At 51.4% G+C, this 23458-nt stretch overlaps 2 protein-coding genes and 1 non-coding gene across 6 annotated transcripts; all 3 read left to right on the forward strand.

Moving 5' to 3' along the window:
* Nucleotides 1–183: 183 nt before the first annotated feature.
* Nucleotides 184–12846, forward strand: KHDC4 (KH domain containing 4, pre-mRNA splicing factor). Of its 3 annotated transcripts, none has more exons than XM_066206627.1 (14): nt 184–248; nt 327–567; nt 3230–3358; nt 3733–3812; nt 4333–4385; nt 5765–5928; nt 6297–6508; nt 6770–6830; nt 7652–7709; nt 7800–8053; nt 8641–8796; nt 9766–9878; nt 10467–10558; nt 11542–12846. In XM_066206627.1, the coding sequence occupies exons 1-14, from the start codon at nt 202–204 to the stop codon at nt 11739–11741; spliced, it is 1860 nt and encodes a 619-aa protein (XP_066062724.1). In that variant the 5' UTR covers nt 184–201; the 3' UTR covers nt 11742–12846. The 3 variants fall into 3 exon arrangements, with proteins under 3 accessions (XP_066062724.1, XP_066062725.1, XP_066062726.1); XM_066206628.1 differs by having other exon boundaries at nt 3236–3358; XM_066206629.1 differs by lacking the exon at nt 11542–12846 and having other exon boundaries at nt 9794–9878.
* On the forward strand, nt 6091–6219 carry LOC136303270 (small Cajal body-specific RNA 4). The gene has a single exon (XR_010724203.1). It is a non-coding gene; the product is annotated as a small Cajal body-specific RNA 4 (non-coding RNA).
* Nucleotides 12847–13885: 1039 nt separating the features above from the next.
* RIT1 (Ras like without CAAX 1) lies at nt 13886–20649 on the forward strand. Of its 2 annotated transcripts, XM_066206640.1 has the most exons (5): nt 13886–14032; nt 14418–14474; nt 16239–16312; nt 16686–16877; nt 18028–20649. In XM_066206640.1, the coding sequence occupies exons 1-5, from the start codon at nt 13933–13935 to the stop codon at nt 18256–18258; spliced, it is 654 nt and encodes a 217-aa protein (XP_066062737.1). In that variant the 5' UTR covers nt 13886–13932; the 3' UTR covers nt 18259–20649. The 2 variants fall into 2 exon arrangements, with proteins under 2 accessions (XP_066062737.1, XP_066062736.1); XM_066206639.1 differs by lacking the exons at nt 13886–14032; nt 14418–14474 and having other exon boundaries at nt 15159–16312.
* The last annotated feature ends 2809 nt before the right edge of the window (nt 20650–23458 follow it).

The raw sequence follows: 23458 nt of genomic DNA on the forward strand, positions 1-23458 counted from the left end.
GGCTTCATCTGGGGAAAATGGCATCATATTTGGGATAGCAGACGTGAAAATAACGGCGGGCGGTTGGGCCGGGCGATCTCCGGGCTCCTTTCCCCGCCCCATGGCTCCCTGACCCCCCCGTCCGTCCCCATGGCAACGGGCGGAAGCGGCGTGGCGCGGCGGGCGCGGGGCCGGAAGTGACGGCCGGGAGCCGTGTCGGCCATGTCGGCGGGCGGCGGAGCGCAGCGGGACGCGGGGGCCGCGGGCGGGTGAGGCGCGGCACGGGTGATTCGGGCGGCTCGGGCTCCCCGCGGGGCGATGCCTCACGCTCTCTCTGTGTTTTCCAGGCGCCGCAGCAAGTGGGACCAGCCCGGCCCGGCCCCTAATTTCCTCCTCCCCGGCACGGCGCCGCTGCCCGGGCGCCCGTTCCCCGGCGGGGGCGGCGATGGCGGCGCGGCCGTGGCCGGCTCCGAGAGCTCCGCGGCGCCCTCGGGAGCGCTGGATGCGGCCGCGGCCGTGGCGGCGAAGATCAACGCGATGCTGATGGCCAAAGGGAAGCTGAAGCCGGCGCCCAGCACGGCGGACAAGGTGGGTGGGCGCGGGGGTGTCATGGCTGGGTTCTGGGGACCGTGGTTTGTCACCGAGCCGGAACGCGATGAAATTGGAGGCAGTGAAAGCACTCGGAAAGACTTTTTAAAATGTTTTTTTAGCATAACGGATAGCAGTGGATGGCTGTGATGTCAGGCCGCTGTAAGACTTTACCAAAGCCACCTGTAGGGAGATGAAAAACTTTTTTTCTCAGAAGCGTAGAATAGCTTACTCCGTTCTGAGTTGTAAGGGAGCCACGAGGATCGAGCCCAACTCTCAAAGTGTTTTTCCTGAAGTGTTTTCCAGGCAGCAGAGCTGATGGAAAATTGCCGTGTGAAACAACTGCTGTAAAATATGGGACCAAATGATTTCGGTGCCTAAGGAAGTCACCAACTGGAGTTGTATGTCCAAGTCCTAAACAGCTTGTTCAGCCTTTGCTGAGCCCTGCCCTGAGCCTGGCTGACCCTGATGAGCTCAGGCACTTGGACTGGATGGTGTCTGTGTGTTCCTCTTAAACAATCTCTGAGTTTTCTATTCTAGAGCAAGTGTAACTTAAAGCTGCTTTTCCAGCTCCACTCACAGGCTTGTCTTGCTCTTCTGCATGTCCTGAGCCTGTGCTAGAGCCAAGTTTAGAAGCTGTTTCAAGTTTCATGGAATCACAGGCTGGTTTGGGTTGGCAGGGGCCTTGAATCCCACTCAGTGCCACTCCTGCCATGGCAGGGACACCTTCCACTGTCCCAGGCTGCTCCAAGCCCTGCCAGCCTGGCCCTGGACACTACCAGGGATCCAGGGATATCCACAGCTTTTCTGGGCACCCTGTGCCTGGGCCTCCCCACCCTCACAGGGTGGAATTCTCTCCCAATATCCCATCTAACCCTGCCCTCTGTCATTTTAAAACCATTGTCCCATGTCCTGTTACTACATGCCCTGGTAAAAAGTCCGTCTCCCTCCTTTTTATAAACTCCCTTTAGGCCCTGGCAGGGGCTCTGAACTCTCCCTGGAGCCTTCCCTTCTCCAGGTGGACACCCCCAGCTCTCCCAGCCCTGGGACCATCACCCTGGGCCTCCTCTGGAGTCCCTCCCTTCCATTTTTGAGGACCCCAATTTCTTGAAATAAAAGAATTACCCAGAAGAATGGGGTTTTGTGGCGTTGGCTGTTCCAGTCTGGGGCTTTGCCTTGTGAGGCTGCATCCAAAGGAGTGCTCATTTTGCCACAGGATTTACTCACAGATAAAAAAGAGTGGGGAATGGCCACAAATTCTCCTTAATTGCTTCCCTGTCACTTCTGGGGCTGAAACCACCCCTGCAGCCTTTTTCCTGTGTGAGGTTCAGCAGCAGGTGTTCCTTACAGTTTAGCTGTAGGAATCCCACATGGAAATGATGGGATTTGCTTCTCAGTGCTGAACAATCCACCCAAAATGGAATTCCCAGCTTTAAGGACACATGGCCTGGTGTCAGGGAGCCTCCACAGCTCCAGCCCATGGAAGTAAAATCCATTTGCTGGCTGGCACTTTGAGCCATCCAAAAGTCGGCAGATGCTGGTGCTGTCTCATTCTCCCAGCTTGGTTTTTGTCACAGGCTCTGGTGGCACTCTGACATCCTGCGACAAACTTTTGTTCTGGGAACCATTAACCAAGTGTTAATGGGCATTCGGGGTGCCAATTTTTATTGCAGATTTTTTTTTTAGTATAGTAACAAATATATATAATGTGCATATAGTTCTTTCATTGCATGTGTTGCTTTTGGTAGAACATGTTCAGTGGTGGCATTTCTGGAATAATTAACTCTGCTGACCTTTCAGGTTGCGAGGGAATGGAAATTAAGGAGCTACAGGTTAATGAATGTACTTTTATTTTTTTAAGTGTGGAAAGAGTGGAGCAGTTTAAAGTCAGAACAGTACTCTGTACTGGATCCCCTCTGTAGCTGCCTTGTGGCTCTCCTTCAAGTGCTTCAAATGATATTTTTGAGAGAGGATGGGTGATCCTGGAAGGTTCTCTTTTTTTTTTTTTTTAGAGTCTTGTTTTACCTTTATGTCCCCAAAATAATTTCAGACTATTTAGAAGGCTGTATTTACTCTGTACATTGAAAAGGTCTTTGTGGTAACTTCCAGCCTTTCCATTGTGTCTTCTGAATTTCTATCTGTGGCTTTTTATTTCTTAGCCTGACACAAAATATTTCACCCCTGTCTTAAAAAAAGATGGGGGGAAGCACAGTGTGGATGAGTTCAGATCTTGGACAGAAATCCCGAATTCTGTCTGTGTAAAGCCTGTTGAGAGGAGCAGGGGCTACAAACATGAAGTACACGTTTCATTGGCCTCTCAGATTTCTGTCAGAGCTGCCAATTCAAGTGTAAAATGCTTTGGTTTCTGTTCCAGCAGCTCTACAGCTCAGCTCCACATCATGCAGAGAGCAGAAACATTAATTATTCTATTAATATGTGCTGAGGATAAAGCTGCTGTGTTTATTTGGGCTCAGGGCTGTGAGGAGGCAGATCAAGCAGCAGGTCCAATGTACCTTCCGCTAATCTCTGTAAAGATTTTGCCTCCAACAGCTGAGAGGGGTGAACAAGAAGGACGTTCGCCCCTCGAGCTCCACGCTCACTTTGTTTTTCTTGCCTCACTGCTTTCCACCCACTGGTCTTTTTGCACCGGTTCTCGTTGAAGCTGCAGGCTCTGGGAAAAGGTCCAGCCACGAGTAAAAGCAAAGATGACCTTGTGGTGGCCGAGGTGGAGATCAACGACGTCCCCCTGACGTGCAGGAACCTGCTGACCAGGGGCCAGACCCAGGACGAGGTAGGGCCCACGCCCACGGCAGCTTTGCTGGCCTTGGCAGGCAGCTCTGAGGTTACATAACCCAGCACAGCTGTACCTGTCAGGTTCACTGAGGAGATAAGGTTAACCTGAAAGAACTTGCAGTGAACTCTGGTCAGTGGTTGTTTTCTTCTGGAAAACTCCTTGTGTTTTCTAAATATATTTATTTAATCCTTTATTGGTTTGCTCAGTAAATTGTTGAATGATGATTTCAGAGCCAGCATCAGTCTCTTAGCACGTTATGAATGATTTCTGGTTTTTTGTTTTTACAGCAACATTGTTTAAGCTCTGGTATTCTGTGTGTGCCTGGTTTGTTATTGGCAGGTGTGTCACTGAGCTTTGTACATTTTTTGCAGATCAGTCGCCTGAGTGGAGCAGCTGTCTCGACTCGAGGGAGGTTCATGACAGCAGAAGAGAAAGCCAAAGTGGGACCTGGGTTTGTATTTCTTTCTTTGGAGGTTCTTCTCCTTTTCTCCAGAGGTGACAAAGTGATGGGGTTCCTGCATGGTTGGTTCTTCACAAGCAGTGTCACTAATAAATCTGCCATTCTGGTGGTCCTGGTTGCCTAATACTGCTGGGCTGAAAAAACAGCCATGCCAGCCACCACCCTGACAGATCACACTGTTCTGAACTCTTCCCCACAGAACACTGCAACTCCCCAAATACTCATTTCTTGCTGCTTTTAGTTAGTGTCCCATTTGTGTGGGCAAGCTAATTGAAGTTCTCAGTGGTGTAACTTCTATGAGACGTCATCGACTCCTGAATCATATTTTCAGTGCAGAGCTTTTCTTGCCTGAGCATTGTGAGAGTCAAGGAATTCATATTTTGTTATCTGGAGGGCATTTCAGATTTTTGTGGAAGACTTCCTGTGTGTAATGACTGTAGTAAAATTAGTTTGGATCCATTATTATTGTGTTGTCTGTGGTTTAATTGAATATTTGACTTTTTCTTTGCAGAGATCGTCCCTTGTATCTTCATGTTCAGGGTCAGACACGGGAGCTGGTGGACAGTGAGTACAAAACATTCTGCTTTTTCTCTCCCTGTTGTGATAAAGGGTTTGTCTGAGTGCCCGTGTTGGATTTGAGCTATAAACATCTTGGTGGGGATAACAGACTCCATTCAAACATTGATACCAAGATCTCTGCTCAGAAATCCCTGAGGTCCCGTGTCCTGCATTCATCAGGAAGCCAAAACATTGGATAGGCTACAAGGAAGGTGGGGGGAGTGGGCAGGTCCAGCTCTTATCTCACTGATACCACACCAAGATCCATGGGAATAGGTGTGTGATGGGGAGGCCTCCTACAAGAAGGGACCACAGAGGGTCACATCTGGTGCCACCTCCCTGCTCAGACAGGAACATCCCAGAGCGCAGGGCACAGGATTGTGGCCAGATGGGTCTGGCAGATCCAGGCAGGGAGGCTCCACAGCCTCTCTGGGCTCTGCTCAGGGCTGCCCACTGCCCAGGGCACAAGTTCTGCCTCCTGTGCAGGGGCAGTTCCTGTCCTTAGTCCCTGCCCTTGGCTCTGGGGCCATTGCTGGGCCTGGAGCAGGGCCTGGCCCTGCTCTGCTCCTCCCTGCACACAGGGCCAGCCAGGGCCAGCCAGGACCAGCCAGGACCAGCCAGGACCAGCCAGGACCAGCCAGGACCAGCCAGGGCCAGCCAGGGCTGAGGGCCCCTCTCAGCTGGGGCTCCTCTCCAGGCTGAACAGCCTCGGCTCCCTCAGCCTTTCCTGGGCAGGGATCTCTCCAGGCCCTTCAGCGTCTTTGTCACCCTGCAGGAGCTCCCTGCCCCTGCTGTGCTGAGGATGCCAGGGCACAGTGCTGGCTCAGGGACAGCTTGGTGACACCCCTCAGATCCTCCCCAGCAGGTCACCCCCAGCCTGTGCTGGTGCCTGGGGTTGTTCTGCCTTGTGCAGGACCTTGGCCTTGCCTTAAAACATTGACCCAAACTTTATCAGCATGGAAATGGAGAAGAAATTCTCGTACTTCACAGAGTACCTGAGCTGGAAGGGACCCACAGGGATCATCCATTCCAACGCCTGGCCCTGCACAGACACGCCAGCAATCCCACCCTGGGCATCTCTGGGAGTGGTGTCCAAGCTCTCCTGGAGCTCTGGCAGCCTTGGGGCTGTGACTGTTCCCTGAGGAGCCTGGGCAGTGCCCAGCACCCTCTGGGGGAAGAACTTTTTCCTACGTGCAGCCTAAACCTCCCTGACACAGCTCCAGCCATTCCCTGGGAATCCTGTGTAATCCTATACCAGGATGCTAATCCTGGGCCCCACTGGAAGATGCAATCCTGTCACAGAATATGGAAAGTAACCCTGTCATGTCACAGTTTGGTTACTCTGGGCAGCTGAATAAGAATGGATTTCATGTTCTCTCAACCAGGAGCTGTTAACAGAATCAAAGAGATCATTACCAATGGAGTGGTGAAAGCAGCCACAGGCTCCAGCCCGACCTTCAACGGAGCCACAGTCACTGTCTATCACCAGCCAGCCCCCATCACCCAGATAACTCCAGCTGTTGGCCAAAAACCTCCATTCCAGTCAGGGGTGAGTGACCATTGATGTGGATTTCATTGGATATCACCGCTTACAAGATTTACCTTTTACAAAGGGGACCTGTCATGTCCTATTTATTAAAAAAAAACAAACCAAACAAACAAACCCACAACACAAAAGATAAAAAAATCACCCCCACCTTGTGTTGTGAAATCTGGAGGACTAGCAAGACTGAGTCTGGAGAGTGAGACTCGGGTGACAGTGGCCTCCTAAAAGAAAAAGGATGGAGAGAGCAGTCCTACTTCCAGAAAAGCACAGGGCTCACTGTGCCATCTGACACTGAACCCTTCTGTCTGTCACAGCAGTGAGATGAACATCCCATTAGAGTGAAATATTAAGCTTTTGCTGTTCATTTACAGATGCATTATGTCCAGGACAAGTTATTTGTTGGGCTGGAACATGCTGTTCCCACATTTAATGTGAAGGAGAAGGTGGAAGGACCTGGCTGCTCCTACTTGCAGCACATTCAGATTGAAACTGGTGCCAAAGTCTTTCTTCGAGGGAAAGGCTCAGGTTGCATAGAACCAGCATCAGGCAGAGAAGCCTTTGAACCCATGTACATCTACATCAGGTATGGGGGAGTTCCAAAAAGCCATAAAATATCCCAGTGGCCAGTCAGGAATGTTGCTTAATGTTAAATCACTGTGGGGAATTCTTATTTTTTACTGATTAAATGCAAAGGAGAAATCTTTTGAACCTGTTTGACTTCAATAGACGTGTCTCTAAAGTGATAAGGGTGTAACCATATGGTGATAGGGCAAAGAAGGAGCTCCCAAATTTGACAGGAAAGTTTGTTCTTACGAGGTTTTTTTTTTTGTGTGTATGTTTTCAGTCACCCAAAGCCAGAAGGTTTGGCAGCTGCTAAAAAGCTCTGTGAGAACCTGTTGCAGACCGTGAGTAACTCTTACAAATACGAGATTTCAGAGCCTTTTGTAGCTTTGGGGTGTGCTTGGCCAAGGAATTCTTAATGCAAATGCTTGCAGCAAAGCTGTTCATGTGCCTGACTTGCTCATAGGTTTCTCCTTCCAAGGGTTGCTCTCTAAACTTTTACAGGGAATGAACAGTTCTCAGGAAGGAGTGAGAGTACTGGAATTTTAGGGGGGGGAAATGCAAATGCTTTCTGAGCAGAACTGGGGATGAGGACATGGGAATGTCTGACTGTAAACATAAAAGAAACCTGCTTTTTGCTCGTTGCTCCAGCTTCCCATGCTTTAGCTTTACATGATGTCCAGAGCTGCACTGTCTGCTTTAGGAAAGAGAAAGTGATTGGTGTAGCAAAAAAGTTCTACAAAATCTCTCACATGTACAAAGAGAATCTTCAATTTCTCAGGTTCTCTTACATGCATGAAAATAAAGCCCTGGAGAGTCTTTCAGTTAATATAATAATAAGATAATGGAGTATGGGCTACAAAGTCTCTTGAAAAATATTTGGAAACGTTTTTATTTTCTGAGGCTCTATTGTCGTAATTAATATGCCACTCTCTTTCTTCTGAAAGATCATCCCATAATTTACACAAATCTGCCACAGAGGCCAGGAGGATCAGGGGGATGTTTACTTGAGTTTTGATGGGTGGATTGTTACGTTTGGGTTATTGCTGTCCTTGTGCACATTGTGTTCTGTAATCAGCATTCCCTCACATGGTTATGGGGAATTACTAAAGGTTAATACTGTAAATACATTTTTTTATTGTCTAATCTTTGAAATTCTTTGTAGGTTCATGCCGAGTACTCCCGATTTGTGAACCAGATAACCACTGCAGTTCCCTTGGCAGGTAAATATCAGCAGTAACTCAGCATTTAGAGTCCAACTTGTTTGACATTTGGAATTAGAACTAAGATGTCCTCTCTCCCTCTCCCTCCAGGCTTCACCCAGCCGGCCACAATCAACAGCGTCCCTTCCCAGCCCTCCTATTACCCTTCCAACGGGTACCAGTCCGGTTATCCTGTGGTTCCCCCTCCTCAGCAGCCTGTCCAGCCTCCCTACGGGGTGCCAGGGATAGTCCCCCCTGCAGTGCCCTTGGCTCCTGGAGTCCTCCCCACGCTGCCCACGGCGGTGCCACCCGTGCCCACGCAGTACCCCATACCTCAGGTCCAGCCTCCAGCCAGCACTGGCCAGGTACTGCCCAGGGTCGCTCTTTGCTCTGTAGGTGGACACTAAACCAGCAAGAAACGACTTCTGTAGTTCCAGATGGAGAATACTTCTTTAGGGCTTTCTTTTTGCCTTTTTTTTTTGTTTGTTTGTGTGTGCGTGTGTGTCTTTGTGGGGCTTTGTTTGGTTGGTTGGTTGTTTTGAGGGTTTTTTGGGGGGGATGATGATTTTTTTTGTTTTGTTTGGCTGATCCTTCTAAGCAACTAAATTGTCATGTGGCAGCTTCCTACTGCATTTTTCATATTCCATCTTGAGAGCAAGGACATTTTCAGGGGGTGGGGGCTCATTTCTGAGGAGCATCCTCACCCTCTGTGATGCCCCAATGTAGGTGCATGAGTTTAAGTTAGAGATGGGGATTAGTTTGAGGTGGGAACATTCTCTAAATGAAATACTTGTTTTACCTCTTCAGTTGTGAATTTTCCTCTTAAGTTCTCTTACAATCTAGAGAAACTATTTATGTGTTCTGCTCCTTTCTATGACATTGCATTGAATGAACACTTTGCATACATATTATCACATTTTCTTGTGTTTTCTCTCCGACTTGTGCCTGGCAGAGTCCGCTGAGCGCTCCTTTCCTTCCTGCTGCCCCAGTAAAAACCAGCATGCCAACTGGTACCCAGCCACAGGTCCAGCCCCATCCCCAGGGCCAAAAGAGACGCTTCACCGAGGAACTGCCTGATGAGAGAGAGTCAGGACTGCTGGGATACCAGGTGGAATAAAATCACCAATTTTACTTCCCTCACCGAGGCAGAGCGGGGTTGGCGAGAGGTTGTTGTTAGCAGAGGCTGTTGGAGCAGCTGTGCAGGGCCTTGGGCAGAGGGCAGAGGTTGTTCCAAAGCACAGGGCCCACACTTTGGTGTCTGTGAGTGGATGCACTGCTCTAAAGCTGTGGTGTAACTCATTCCAGCTGCTTGCCATCCCCTCAGCCCTTCCCAAAGACGAGTGGTGCATCCAGGTCACAGACATGACAAGAGTGTGGGACTGCTTGGCTTAAGGGGAGATTATTTGGGGTCTTTTTGGAATTTTTGGGGTCTTTAGGTGGCCTTTTCAAGGGAGGGAAATGTAATAACTTCCAGTTTTTCCCATTTACCTTGCAGGTTGCACTTGAGAGGATTTCAAGAAGCCTAGTTTAAAAGCTTAATTTATTTGTTTTTTTAGATAGATGATTTTAAGAAAAAATAATTTTGAGTTCTTCCAATTTGCATGTGGGCAAAGGGAGTGTCTGTAAGTGTTTCTCTGATGCTACACCCCTGCCACAGGCAAAACCCTTAATAAAAGCTTTGCCTAGAGGCAATAAAGAACTGCCTGTGTGTTAGAGCTTATATTAGAATCTCGAGCAGATTCCTGTGGCACAAGGTCTGTCCAGTGTTCAGAATTAGCTGACTGAGGAGGTAATAGGTTATCCATGAAGGGAGCAGCTCTCTTTATTGTCCTGAATTACTGCTGAGGTGGAGTAGGTGGTGAGGAGTCTTCCAGACTGATGCTCAGGCGTGTTTCCTACCACGCTGCCCTCACTATTTTTAGGAGAAAGCATTTTGTGTAGCAGTGGTGATTAGAGGCTCCTTCTGCTAGCTGGCCATATGCTCTGAAAGGTTGGGTTTCCTAACAGTATCATTAAGGAGCTGTAGCTTTTGTTGTAGTTGTAGATTTGCTAATGCCGTGTGTTTTTCTGCTCATAGCATGGACCCATTCATATGACTAATTTAGGTACAGGCTTCTCCAGTCAGAGCGAAATCGAGGGAGCCGCGTCGAAGGCAGCAAGTTCCTCAGGAAAGGAGAGAGAGAGGGACAGGTGAGTGAGGAAACCATGGCCAGGCTCTCCTGGTTCTGATGCAGAGCTTGTATTTCAGAGATGTGTTTCATGTTCTCTTCTGTGACGTGGGGGATTGTTTGGTTGTGAGTGGGGGTTTTTTTGTATTTTGGGTTGGGTTTTTTTTAAGGAGAAGGGTTTCCTTTTGATGCTACAGAATGAAAACAGCTTCACTTCCACTCCTCCCTAAGTCTTTGTGTGGATCTGGAATTTTGCCACTGTCACACGTTCCATTGTGCTGGCCCCAGCACAGACCCTTGAGGGTTTCACCTTGGACATTGAGCTGTGGTTGTAACTCCTTGGATGTGGCCACCCAGCCAGTTCCTTGCCCCTTTAGTGGTCCATCCATCCAATCCATTCCTGTCCCACTTGGAAGTAAGAATGTTGGGAGAGGGCAGGCCTTGCAGAGCTCTAGGTGGGGTCCATCAGTCACTCCAGTCCAGTCACTGGGTGAGTCAGGGAATTTAGAGTTCAACTCCGCAGGCCGAGGGCTGAGTTAGGAATTTGGCTTTTATTACCTTTGACTCTTGGCAGCTTGGTTTAAAATAGAAAAAATATTGCTTTAAACAGGCAGTTGATGCCTCCGCCAGCTTTTCCTGTCACTGGAATGAAATCGGAATCGGAAGAAAGAAAAGGTGCGGGGTCTTTACCAGGCAACCATGGTGAGTGCAACGGGTCAAATGCCCTTGCAAGTCCAGTTTCCTTTCCCAAACACCCTTGTAAGTCCAGTTTCCTTTCCCAAATGAGCTGGTGGTGGTTTAAACATGTGTCTAAACTCGTGATTTTTTTGGCTGTTCTTTGTTGAAGTGCAAAGCAGGTGGCATTGCACTGCTCTAAAATCTCTGATGCTTGCTGTGGTTATACACGCAGGTTGCTTCTCAAAGCTTGAATAAATGAAATGAGAGGAGTTTAATTAAGTGAGGGACTAAAGACAGGGAGTTTTGACCCATCAGGCAGCACAGAAATGTGGTGGGGTTCTTTTGTGGCGCAGGTGAGGCTTTGCATTGTGAGCAGCTGCCTCAGAGGCACTGGGGAGTGTGGGGGGAATTGTGCTCAGGTGGAGATTCATACACATTTCTGGCTGCAGACAGCACAAGTGCTGTCAGGATTTCATCTTTCCTAGGGCTGTCACTCAGCAAGGGTTTGAACTTGGTCAGACATGCAGTTGTTTAACTCTGCAGGCAGCTCAGTGCTTTCAGCTCTGCAGAAACATCACCCAGCCTGGTTAACCTTAGTTCCTCTGCAGTCTTGCTCCCACACCCTGCTCTCCTGTTAGCTTCCTTTTGAACCAAATTTCTACTTTTCTTGACGTGTTGATCTCTTTAACGGTGAAATTGCCCTCGATGAGAGCCATTTGCTAACTTTACCTTTTCTGTGTGTTTCTTTCTTGTTTCTCTGTTCTCTTACATGGTTCTGATGGATCACATGGCTGTTGCTGCTGCTGTTTCGTGTGGCCTTCGACCTTGGATGACCATTGGCCTTGTGACCTCAAAATGGTGTCCAACTAACAATTTACAATTAACATCTTTTTTTATTATTATTATTAACTCGTTTTTGGGGCATTTTATCTCTATTTGTTTTGTTTTGTTTTGTTTTTTTTCCTTCTTGGGGGCTGGGGGGGGCTTGTTTTGTTTTCCCCTCCTAGATCATCAAGCCAAGAAGTTGAAAACTGCAGAGAAGGGCTTTGGATTAGTGGCCTATGCTGGAGATTCATCAGATGAAGAGGAGGAACACGGTGGCCATAAAAACGCAAGTACTTTTTCACAGGGCTGGAGTTTGGGGTATCAGTACCCGTCCTCACAACAGCGAGCTAAACAACAGATGCCGTTCTGGATGGCACCATAAAAACTGAACAAGAGTTTTCATTCATCTGGTTTTTTCCCCCTCTAGCAATAATGCATGTATATTCCAGAATGAACTTGGCAAAGACGCATTGTTTTTACATTTGCAGAAGCCAATTTCCCCTTGGAAGGGCTCCATTGTTTTTAAAAACCTCATTTTGGCAGTGTATTTTTCAGTTTTAAAAAGGAATATTTGGAATTGCATCCTGACCGAGCTAGTCCCTTGTGCAAGGGAGAAATGCTATAAGGAGGAACCAGGGAAGCCTCTTTTGGGCCATATTTTCCATTTTTCCCAACTAACTGAAAGGGAAGAGTCAGCGACACTGACTTCACTGTGCATTTGCATTTTTGGAGTGCTCCTGCTGTCAGCCCCAGAGATCCACTGGTGACTCAGCCTCAGTTTTCGACTTTCATCAGAGGGAAGGAACATCCAGGAGTCACAAAAAACTTGAGCATGACATTTCGAAAACTCCTGGTTTTTATTTCAGACGTCTCCTGTAACTCAGCTTGGTTTTAGTTTGAAATGTGATTTTACCAATCCCACAAGTTCTCATTCTAAACATGTGTTGGAGTGAGGGGATGCTCAGGTTTTTGGATAGGTCCACTTTGCCCCAGGTGGACTTGGCACTGTAGCCCTGGTACTGAATTGTTCCTGGTCACCCCAAGACTCGCTCCTACCCAGCAGGAATTCCTTTTCCAGAAGCTCACCCTCATCTCTTCCCTCATTCACTGGATTCCACCAGAGCCAGAAGGTTCCACGGTGGTTTCCCCAAGGGCAGCAGTTGGGTCCAGCAGCTCCTGCCTCATGTGCAGAACTTGGGAATCAGTTTTTGGACTGCTGTTTTTGGACTGTTTTGGACACGAGCTGCACCAGGGACTGAGTGGGGTGGGCTGGTGCAGACAGAACTCTTGCATGGAGCAGTGACACGGGACTGCTCCACGGCACTGGGCAGCTTTTGAGACAGGAGCTGTGCTTTTGAGAAGGGGCTGTGTTGTTGCTGCAGCCAGGACAGCCAGGATCGATCACCTGTACAAACCTCGGCTTTCCGATGTGTTGTAAATAATTAGAACCATACTTTCATTATAAATAAATGTATAAATATTCTGCTTCCTGCTGCTGCTTTGGGTGAGGTTTGGAGCCGCAGACCGTGATAGAGGGCTGCGGGGGATGCGGGGTTGGAACCAGGGAGCTGTGGGGAAGTCTCGGCGATGGGAGCGGGTCCAGGGATGGGGTCCCCAAGGGTCGGGGGATCCCCGGGGCGCAGGAGGTGCGGGGCTGGGAGGGGACTGCGGGCTTGGAGGGGAGTCCCTTGGATGTGGGATGGAGTCGCGGGCTGGGAGGGGCTCCGGGAGCTGACAGAAGCCCCGAGATCGGGAGGGGAGGCCCGGGGGAGTGCGGGCAGTGCGGTGCCCCGCTCTGTCCCGTCGTGTCCCCGCTCTGTCCCGCCGCGTCCCCGCGCTGTCCCGCCGTGTCCCCGCTCTGTCCCGCCGTGTCCCGCCGTGTCCCCGCGCTGTCCCGCCGTGTCCCCGCTCTGTCCCGCCGTGTCCCCGCGCTGTCCCGCCGTGTCCCCGCGCTGTCCCGCCGTGTCCCCGCTCTGTCCCGCCCTGTCCCGCCGTGTCCCCGCTCTGTCCCGTCGTGTCCCCGCCGTGTCCCCGCTCTGTCCCGCCGTGTCCCCGCGCTGTCCCGCCGTGTCCCCGCTCTGTCCCGCCGTGTCCCGCCGTGTCCCCGCGCTGTCCCGCCGTGTCCCCGCTCTGTCCCGCCCTGTCCCGCCGTGTCCCCGCTCTGTCCCGTCGTGTCCCCGCCGTGTCCCCGCTCTGTCCCGCCGTGTCCCCGCGCTGTCCCGCCGTGTCCCCGCTCTGTCCCGCCGTGTCCCGCCGTGTCCCCGCTCTGTCCCGTCGTGTCCCCGCCGTGTCCCCGCTCTGTCCCGCCGTGTCCCCGCGCTGTCCCGTCGTGTCCCCGCTCTGTCCCGCCGTGTCCCGCCGTGTCCCCGCTCTGTCCCGCCGTGTCCCCGCTCTGTCCCGCCGTGTCCCCGCTCTGTCCCGCCCTGTCCCCGCGCTGTCCCGCCGTGTCCCCGCCGAGCCGCCGTCGGGCCCCGCCCGCTGCGCGCCCAGGCCGGGGCGGGCCGGGGCGGGCGCTGTGGCGGAGGAGCCGCCGCCATTTCGGTGTCGCTGGGAGCGGGGCCGGGGCAGCGGCGATGGATGCCGGAGCCCGCCCGGGCGGCGGCGGCGGCGCCCCGGGGCAGTCCCGCGAGTACAAACTGGTGATGCTGGGCGCGGGCGGCGTCGGCAAGAGCGGTGAGTGCGGGGCTGCGGCCGCCTCCGGCCCCGGGAGCCGCCGGCCGCCGCGGGGGCCGGGCCGGGCCGGGGCAGCGGCGGTGGCAGCGCGGGGGGCTCGGCTCGGCAGCGGCGGGGGAGAAGCCGCGTTCCCTGAGCAAACCCACCTCCCGAGGTGCCCCGACCCTTCCCGGGATGTCCCGGTCATCGCCTTCCGCCTCCGGCCGCGTCCCTGGAGCTCTTCCCGCCTGAGGACACGGGCGGAGCATCCCGGGGCCGATTGCAGTCCCCGCGCTCGCTGCAGGCCCTGCCCGCGTTTGGTTTTGTGCCGTGGCTGTGGGGTAATGTTGTGATCAGGGGAGCTGTGAGCTGAGCTGCTCAGTTGTTGCCTGATTTCTGCTTCCAGCCATGACCATGCAGTTCATCAGCCACCGCTTCCCAGAGGACCACGATCCCACCATTGGTGAGGAAAATCACTTCTCTTTTCTGTTCGTTCGTTCCCTTGGCAGGTCAAGCTGTTACAGCCCGTTGCTTTAAAATATTCAATTCAAAGGTATCTATAAATCTGGCTGGCGATTGATCTTTGATCACTCATCAGGCCGAGCATTCCCAGCAGGTCAGGGAGTGATCGTGCCCCTGTGCCCAGCCCTGGGAGGCACCTCTGCAGTGCTGTGCCCAGCTCTGGCATCCTCAGCACAGCAGGGACAGGGAGCTCCTGCAGGGTGACAAAGACGCTGAAGGGCCTGGAGAGATCCCTGCCCAGGAAAGGCTGAGGGAGCCGGGGCTGTTCAGCCTGGAGAGGAGCCCCAGCTGAGAGGGGCCCTCGGCCCTGGCTGGCCCTGGCTGGCCCTGGCTGTCCCTGGCTGGTCCTGGCTGGCCCTGGCTGTCCCTGGCTGTCCCTGGCTGGTCCTGGCTGGTCCTGGCTGGCCCTGGCTGGTCCTGGCTGGCCCTGGCTGGTCCTGGCTGGTCCTGGCTGGCCCTGGCTGGTCCTGGCTGGCCCTGGCTGGCCCTGGCTGGTCCTGGCTGGTCCTGGCTGTCCCTGGCTGGCCCTGGCTGGCCCTGTGTGCAGGGAGGGGCAGAGCAGGGCCAGGCTCTGCTCCAGGCCCAGCAATGGCCCCAGAGCCACGGGCAGGGACTGAGGACAGGAACTGCCCCTGCACAGGAGGCAGAACTTGTGCCCTGGGCAGTGGGCAGCCCTGAGCAGAGCCCAGAGAGGCTGTGGAGCCTCCCTGCCTGGATCTGCCAGACCCATCTGGCCACAATCCTGTGCCCTGTGCTCTGGGGTGGCCCTGCAGGTGACCTGCTGTGGTCCCTTCCAAGCTGAACCTCTCTGTGTTTCTGTGATTTGAGAGGTCTGAGAGTGGGGTGTGAATCCTGAGTTTCAGCTCTTTGATCGTTTTCCTGTCCATCCATTCAGGGCATGCCCTGTCTCCGTGTGTTGGCAGACAGGGATTGAAACTGCTGCTAAGCCAGTTTTAGTTGCCTATTCACAAAATCCAGACTCTGTGCTGTGATCAGCTCTTTGCTGTTCCCTTGTCAGGCCAAATGGTTCTCTGTGTTTGAGAAGCTGAGAGGGATCAAAGTGCTCAACAACTCACTCTGGTGCTGGAGAACTTTGGCAGCATCTCCAGGAGAAACCTGAACCAACAGTTACCCAATGGAAGGAAAAGTGGGGGGAAAAAAGGCCAAATTCTTGCTGAGAAGGGGTTCTTGAAGTGTGGGAGTGCTGACTGAGAGGGACAGAATATTTATGTATTTATATATTTATAGACAGATGTGTTTTATATGGTGTTTATAAGAAATAATATTTACATATATAGTTCTATTTACATATATAATTATATTTACATATATAATGTTTCATATATTTTATTGGTATGTATTATTATGTCTTCTAAGAAATCAGCAGTTATTGGTGACCAGTTCTTCCCTTGAATCACAGATCTTTTCTGGCTTTGAGAAAAACAAAATGTTGTTCCTCTGTTTTTTTCCACCAAGGCGACCAAAATAAATATCTGGGCTGTGGGCTCAGGAGCAGCACGTGAAATGTTAAATCACAGCAGGACAATTGGAAATTTAACTTTATTTAATTTAAACAAAGCTCAGACTGAGGTAGTCCAGTGCTCCTACCAGGGTGGGTGGTTCTGGTGTAGCATTCTTTGTGAGCTGATGGCTGATGAGCGTTGTGCTTGTATCCCCATCTTTCTGTTGTCCTGGGAATCCACAGAGGATGCCTATAAAATCCGGATCCGCATCGATGATGAGCCTGCCAACCTGGATATTTTGGACACAGCAGGACAGGTATGTGAGTAATCACAGGTGAATTGAGAGCACGTGAAGCAGCCTGTAATGATCAGGTGCAGGGACAGAAATCCTGCACGAGGAATGGCTCAAACTGGGGGGTTTGAGCTCTGTCACTTCCCGTGGGCATCGTGTTGCTGGTGGTGCCTGTCTTGAGCTGTGGTGAGCCAGCAGCACCTGTGGGCTGGTGAATGACCTGCCTGTGGGGTTTCTGTGCCAGGGGAGCCTTGGGGCCATCCCAAACACACAGCCGGGCTTGTGGGGTGTGGGCTTGACGTCCAGGTGTTGGCACAGCCGGGTTTGGACCTCAGGTGGTGACAAAACCAGGAAGTCGTTACGTTTGTGGAACCAAAATGCCGCTGTGTGTTTCTAGGCAGAGTTCACAGCCATGAGGGACCAGTACATGAGGGCAGGCGAGGGCTTCATCATCTGCTACTCCATCACCGACCGGCGCAGCTTCCACGAGGTGCGTGAGTTCAAGCAGCTCATCTACCGCGTGCGCCGCACCGACGACACGCCCGTTGTGCTGGTGGGCAACAAGTCTGACCTCACCCAGCTGCGCCAGGTAAGGGCCACGGGGAGCCCTCCACTAGGAGCTGCTCCTGCTGGGAAAAGCAGTGAAACCACAGGGGTTTTGTCCCTTTCTTGGTGTTTTGCCGTGTTGTCTCCGTGGTGAGAGCGGCGCTGGTTTCACACGGAATGTGGTGAAAGACCCGTAGCAGTCACAGAAACAAAGTCTTCAAGTTCAGCTGATCCTGGGCTTTGCTTTGTTTGTAATTCCTGATTTGCTGGTAGATGGGAGGCTGGACATGCCCTGGCCATGTGCTGGCACCCAGAACACCCCATGCCCTGGGCTGAGCCCCCAGCATGGGAAAGGGGGGGAATCTGCCCCTCTGCCCCCACTCAGGTGAGACCCCACCTGCAGAGCTGCCCCAGCCCTGGGGCCCTGCACAGGAAGGGCCTGGAGCTGCTGGAGAGAGTCCAGAGGAGATGCCAGGATGATCAGAGGGATGGAGCAGCTCTGCTGGGAGGAAAGGCTGAAGGAGCTGGGGATGTTGAGCCTGGAGAGGAGAAGACTTTGGGATGACCTAACTGTGGCCTTCCAGGACCTGGATGAGCTACAAGAAAGATGAAGAGAGATTATTTAAAAGTGCCTGGAGTGCCAGGACAAGGGGGAATGGTTTCCCACTGCCAGAGGACAGAATTGGATGGGATACTGGGAAGAAATTCCTCCTTGTGAGGGTGGGGAGGCCCTGGCACAGGTTGCCCATAGAATTTGTGTCTGCCCCTTCCCTGGAGTGTTCAAGGCCAGGTTGGATGGGCCTTGGAGCAGGAAAGCTTTAGAAAGGTTTTTCCTGGGTCTGGGAAGTAGTTTGACAAACACAAGAGCTTTTGACAAGGAGAAGGAAGCTTCCTTAACTCACCAAACTACCAGGGCTGAGGACTGCTTGTGTCAGACAGGCTTAGGTCAAAAAAAAAAGAATATTCTTTGAAGTTTGTTTCTTGTGAATGTCCAAAGAGTCTCTTGCAGTGCCAGAGAAGTGATGAGTGAAAGCAGAACAGGTTTGCAGAGAAACCTTAGGAGCCGGGTGCAAACGATCTGTCCTGGGGCTTGGAGTGTCCGTGCAGAGGGACAGCGAGCAATGCAGGGAAAGGCAAAGCAGTGAACTCCTGGGCTCTGGCCTCCCTGACCAGGGCGTGCACTCGTTTTCCAGGTGTCCAAAGAGGAAGGCTCTGCCTTGGCACGGGAGTTCAACTGCCCCTTCTTCGAGACGTCGGCCGCGTTCCGCTACTACATCGACGACGTGTTCCACGCGCTGGTGCGCGAGATCCGCAGGAAGGAGAAGGAGGCCGTGATGGCCATGGAGAAGAAATCCAAGCCCAAAAGCAGCGTCTGGAAAAGACTCAAGTCGCCCTTTCGGAGGAAGAAGGATTCGGTCACTTGAACAAAAAATTCCTCTGCAGAACAGGACAAAAGCTGTGACCTTTTGTGACCAAAGCGGCTCGGTGACAACGCTGACGGGATGTGTGACACCTGAGGGGACCTTGTGAGGGAATGAGTAACTCTGCCAGTTGTTTTTTGTTTAGGACCACGTTGCCTTGATTCTGGGTGTGGAACTTCAGACCCAGTGACAGTTGTACTTTGTTTGTTGTCATTTTTTACTGGACCCAGCACGTGTTGGCCACCAAGGCCGGTGGGTTCCTGCACTTTGGAATGTTTGTCCTTAGTCACAGCGCCCTGGAAGCTGAACTGTGCAAAGCATTGCTGGAGCTGGACCCAGCCTCTCTGAATCCATGCTGTTTGCACAGGAAGATTTTGCTGCTCTCCAGAGCAGCAGTGCACAGTGTGAGAGGCTGAACAGGCCTTCACAAAGTGTCATGGCCTTGGAGGCAACTGAGCAGAGCTGGGCTGGACTTCTTGTGCCCTCGTGGAACAGATTTCTTTCCAGGAAAATTGACGTGGGATACTTGTGTGCAAGTTCGTCCAAGAGATCAGTTCACCAGCAGTGCTGTAGGTGGGATGTAAACAATCACAATCATTGAAATTGGAAAGAGCTCTGGGATCATCGAGTCCAGCCTGTGACCCAGCACCACCCTGTCCCCCAGCCCAGAGCATTCAGTGCCAACTCCAGTCCTTTAAACACCTCCAAGGACAGTGACTCCTCCACCTCCTGAGCAGCCCCTTCCAAATTCCATCACCCTTTGTCACAAACTGTGGTTCCTGTGGCAGCTGTGGCTTGGCAGCAGTGCAGGAACGTGTGGGATTTTCCTGCTGCAAACAGCACTGAAGGTGCTGCCGCAGCACGTGGGGTGTGATGCGCTGGAGAAACCACAGCTTGGAGCTTCCTGGCTTCTTACAAGTCCTGGTGGGAATGGGGCGCTGGCTTATTTAGTCAGTTGTGTGTCATTCTAAAGGAAGCAGCGATTCTGGGGAGTGTGAGTCTCTGACAGTCATTCCCAGCGATTCTCTGGAGACTGTTTTGCAGAGAAAATGGCTGATCCTGAGGGTCTGGGCCCAGGACTGACATCCCCTGATCCTGGTGAGGCTCTCCTGGTGCAGTCTGAGCACTGCAGCAGCCCCTCCCCTCCCTGACCTCACCTGTGCAGGTGATCCAGGCAGGGCTGGGGCACTTCCTGATGCTCATAAAGAACAGTTTGCTCGTGAGGCAGATCCTCCACACGTGGAGGGACTCTGTGCCCTCGAGCTGGTTGATTTTACAGCAGTTTTGGGATCAGGTGCCTGGTGCTCCTCTGTATTTTGCTGTTTAACAATAGGACAAATCACAGCTGGGTTAACTCAGACGTGGTTGAAAGCAGTTTCTCTGAACCAAGTGCCTGGAATCCTTCAGTGTGAGTGAAAGAACTGATTAGACTTAAATGATCTTCCTGATCACCTCTCAGATCTGTGCTGTCAGTCTGTGCTGCACGGGACAGTGCCATCCAAACTGAAAACCCAGGTGTGAAAGGATTGGTAAAGGAAGAGAGGATTAAAAAAAATAAATATATATATATATATATATATATATATATGTAAAAAAACTCCTTATTACCTAAGATAGGACTGGAAATCCTGTGCCTGTTGGTTTGAAGAATATTTTCTTTGTGGAAGATTTAAACAAATGAGAAGTGTGGCGGGGGCTACGTTTTACTTTTGCTTTGTCACGAGCTGAACATTTGAATTCGTTTCCATTTCTCATCTCCTCCCAGTGCCACACTGCTCTGGCAGCAAGACAGAATCAAAAAAAAAAATGGCTTGGAAAAGGCTGAGGAGAGTTCAGATGGTTCAGAATTTCAGACTCTCTCATGTTCCTGTGTGAGCGGCCCCGTGCGTCCCTTCAGCCCTCACTGATGTTCTCATTGTCGGACTAAAAGCTGTCTAAAACTCAGATAAAAACACCACCTGGCCAAAAACTGGAGGAAAAGGAGGAGAAGTGAGCTAAGAATTGGCTCTGAAGCATTTTTTTGGCTCTGTCAGGTGTTTCAGAGCCGGGGCCTGACGGTGATGATGCATTTTCCAGTGCTTTTCCTTAAAATCTCCATCAGCTCTCAGAGCACAGCTAAAGGAGCTTGGCAGAGGTGCTGAACGCTGTACAGGACTATTTTCACCCCTAAATAACTGAGTTCTGTGCCTTACCTGAGTCCTGCAGTGCAGTTTAGGTGTTTACTAATGCCTTTGGTGAGCCTGTTGCTTCTAGAACTCGTAGAGCAGAACAGCAGCCAGCACTTTTTTGTTGTTGTTTTTTACACAGTGTTATTCAAAGAGTTTTATTTTTTGTCATGCATAAATTTGTACACAGAATGATTGTTTTATTTGACACAATATATATAATTTTTAATACGAACCTTTGCATTGGGTGTGTCAGTCTGTGGTGGGGTTGTTCAGCCTGAGAGTGCTGAAGGAGGAAAGTTCATTTGTGCTTGTGAATTTGGGACACGCTTCCCTTGCGTGAAGAAAAAAAAGGAGTTGGTTCATGGCATTGAAGTGGTGCAAAGCCGAAAAGTTCTGTGAGTCTGGTGCTGAATTGTTGAAATATGAACATTTTCCAGCTGTGTTGTTCTTCTCTGTGTGGTGATTTTCCGAGGGCCAGTTACAAGGAGGGCAGGAGGAGCTGCCTGAGGTCGTTGTCCACGGCTTTTGCTCTTGGGTTTGGGAGGGTCAGAGAGTCCCAGCGTGGTTTGGGTGGGAAGGGACTTAAATCCCATCCAGTGCCACCCCTGCCATGGCAGGGACACCTTCCACTGTCCCAGGCTGCTCCAAACTCTGTCCAGCCTGGCCTTGGGCACTGCCAGGGATCCAGGGGCAGCCACAGCTTCTCTGGGAATTCCATCCCAGCCCCTCACCAGCCTCACAGGAACAATTCCTTCCCAATATCCCATCTAAATCTCTGCCAGTGTGAAGCCGTTCCCCTTGCCCTGTCACTCCAGACCTTTTAAAGTATTCTCTCTCCAGGTTTTTTGTCAGCTCCTGCAGGTCCTGGAAGGCTACAATTGCATCACTCCTGAGCCTCCTCCGGAGATCTTTTCCAGCCTCTTATGATTCCATAGAATAAATCCTAGAAATATAGAAACAACTCCTCTGAAATGTTACCAAAGCTCAGGAGGGGAAACATCGCCTAGGGATGACTGAGAAGGGATAGAAAGGAAAGAACTCCATGGCCTAAAGCTCAGTGTGTGCATGAACAGGGTGTCACTGATCTGCATGAACCAGAGAAGCCAATATTGTCAGGACATCTCAAAGATGACCTTGCTCTCATCCTTTTACCCTCTTTCCTTTAGGTTTTGGAGGGAGTTTTTTTTTTTTTTTTTCCCTCTCCTGTATTACATCTATTCAAGTGCAGACAGCATTAGAAAAAGTGAAATAATTCTCCTCTAGAGTCCTCATGTGGGCACAGTGTTTGAGTTATTTGGAAATACAGATATTCTCTGCAAAGAATATCAGAAATTGATTTTAAAAATAATATCTGTAGATTGTTTGTGGCCAAGATGCTGATTCTGCCTGGAGCAGTCAGTGGGATCTATGATCCTCTACAGGCACTGCTGGAATTTCCCCCTGGACTGTGCCTCTTTTGTGGAAGGGCTCTTTCCTATTCAGTCTTTTCCCTCAACCATTCCCAAACATTTTCCCCCCACCAGCTCTGATACTCCTCTGTTCTACAAGAAAAAAAAATGACTTGGAAGTGTCAGCTCAGGCTTTGTGCTGGGACATGAGGCATCACTTCATTTGTTTTCCTGCTGCCTGGGGTTCCTTGCAGAGACCTGAACACCCATCCTGGGTGGGACTGACACATCCCTGGGCATTGTGAGGAGGTTTTAGTGCATGGAGCTCAGCTCGGTGATTCCTCCTTGGAACAGCATCCTTCTGGGAGACACTTGGTGCATTTTGCTTTTCTCAGCTGCTGCTTGTTCCCTTCATTACCAGGAAGGATTCACACAAGCTTTGAGCTGAACTCTGGACTTTCGTGTCTCTATGTTAACATTCTCTCAGGCACAAACACCACGCTGAGGAGCTGCCCCTGGAAAGTTGCATTCCTAAAATTCTTGTAAAAATCGAGGTTACATAAAGTGGGTATGCCCCAGCTAGTTTTGCCTGAGTTTTTTATCCTCGTCAGGGCTCAGATGGGTCCAGCCCTTGCCCTGCCCCAGCTGAAATCAGCCTGTCCTGAGAATGTGGTGACTTCCCACCTTCCTCTTCCCAGCCCAAACGTGGCGGTGTCCCCGAGCCTCCAAGGACTCTCAGGCTCCTCGTGCTCTGGGTTATTTTGGGAGCGCTGCTAATTGGTTTTTTCCAAGGGCTGGCTGCTTTCCTTGGGTGATAACGGGATGTCCCCACGCGGCTGCCGAGTCCTTTCGGGATGAGTCACCAGGAGCAGATGAATTCCTCTCCTGCTCTTGGTGGTACCACGGCGTTTGTCTTGGTGCTGGGGAGAAGCTGGAGGAGTTGAGCAGCACGGCAGCACTAAGGGGTCGCTTTGGGCTTTTCAGGGTTTGGGGTTTTGTGTGTGTGTGTGTGTTTGTTGCACTGATTTGGGGATTTTTTTTGGTTTTTTTTTTTTTTTGTGGTGGGTTTTTTGTTGTTGTTGGAGGTTTTTTGGTTTTTTTCTTTTTTTTTTTTTTTTTTTTTTTCATTTTCTGCCACTGTTTTACTTATCTCCTGGTCTGTTTTTCCTTTCCTGCCCCGTTACATTTGGCCCAATAAATTCTCTCCCTGCGTGTCAGGCTCTGTCTGTGGCACAGCAGTGACCCAGGAGCTCAGACACCCCGGCTCTGTTCCAGCACAGCAGCTCCAGGTGGTGGCTCTCTGTAGAACCATGGAATGATGGAGGTTGGGACAGCCCTCCCAGCCCATCGAGTCCATCCTGTGCCAAATCCCCACCCTGTCCCCAGCCCAGAGCTCTCAGTGCCACCTCCAGCCCTTCCTTGGACACCCCCAGGGATGGGCACTCCAAACCTCCCCGGGCAGCCCCTGCCAAGCCCTGACCACCCTTTCCATGGGGAAATTCCTGCTGGTGACCCCCCTGAGCCTCCCCTGGCCCAGCCTGAGGCCGTTCCCTCTCCTCCTGTCCCTGTTCCCTGGAGCAGAGCCGGACCCCCCCGGCTGTCCCCTCCTGTCGGGGAGTTGTGCAGAGCCACAAGGTCCCCCCTGAT

This window comes from Chamaea fasciata, unplaced genomic scaffold (assembly GCF_029207755.1).
Source record: "Chamaea fasciata isolate MVZ Bird 193981 ecotype frontalis unplaced genomic scaffold, bChaFas1.0.hap1 SCAF_31, whole genome shotgun sequence".
NCBI lineage: Eukaryota > Metazoa > Chordata > Aves > Passeriformes > Sylviidae > Chamaea > Chamaea fasciata.

Excerpts from the sequence above, each read along its gene's own strand:
- RIT1 (XM_066206639.1), top strand. The coding sequence starts at position 16,058 with ATGTTAAATCACAGCAGGACAATTGGAAATTTAACTTTATTTAATTTA. Across the intron at positions 16,313-16,685 it reads TTTTGGACACAGCAGGACAG|GCAGAGTTCACAGCCATGAG; the intron begins GTATGTGAGTAA and ends GTGTGTTTCTAG. Across the intron at positions 16,878-18,027 it reads ACCTCACCCAGCTGCGCCAG|GTGTCCAAAGAGGAAGGCTC; the intron begins GTAAGGGCCACG and ends CTCGTTTTCCAG.
- KHDC4 (XM_066206627.1), top strand. The coding sequence starts at position 202 with ATGTCGGCGGGCGGCGGAGCGCAGCGGGACGCGGGGGCCGCGGGCGG. Across the intron at positions 3,359-3,732 it reads GGGGCCAGACCCAGGACGAG|ATCAGTCGCCTGAGTGGAGC; the intron begins GTAGGGCCCACG and ends CATTTTTTGCAG. Across the intron at positions 3,813-4,332 it reads AAAGCCAAAGTGGGACCTGG|AGATCGTCCCTTGTATCTTC; the intron begins GTTTGTATTTCT and ends TTTTCTTTGCAG.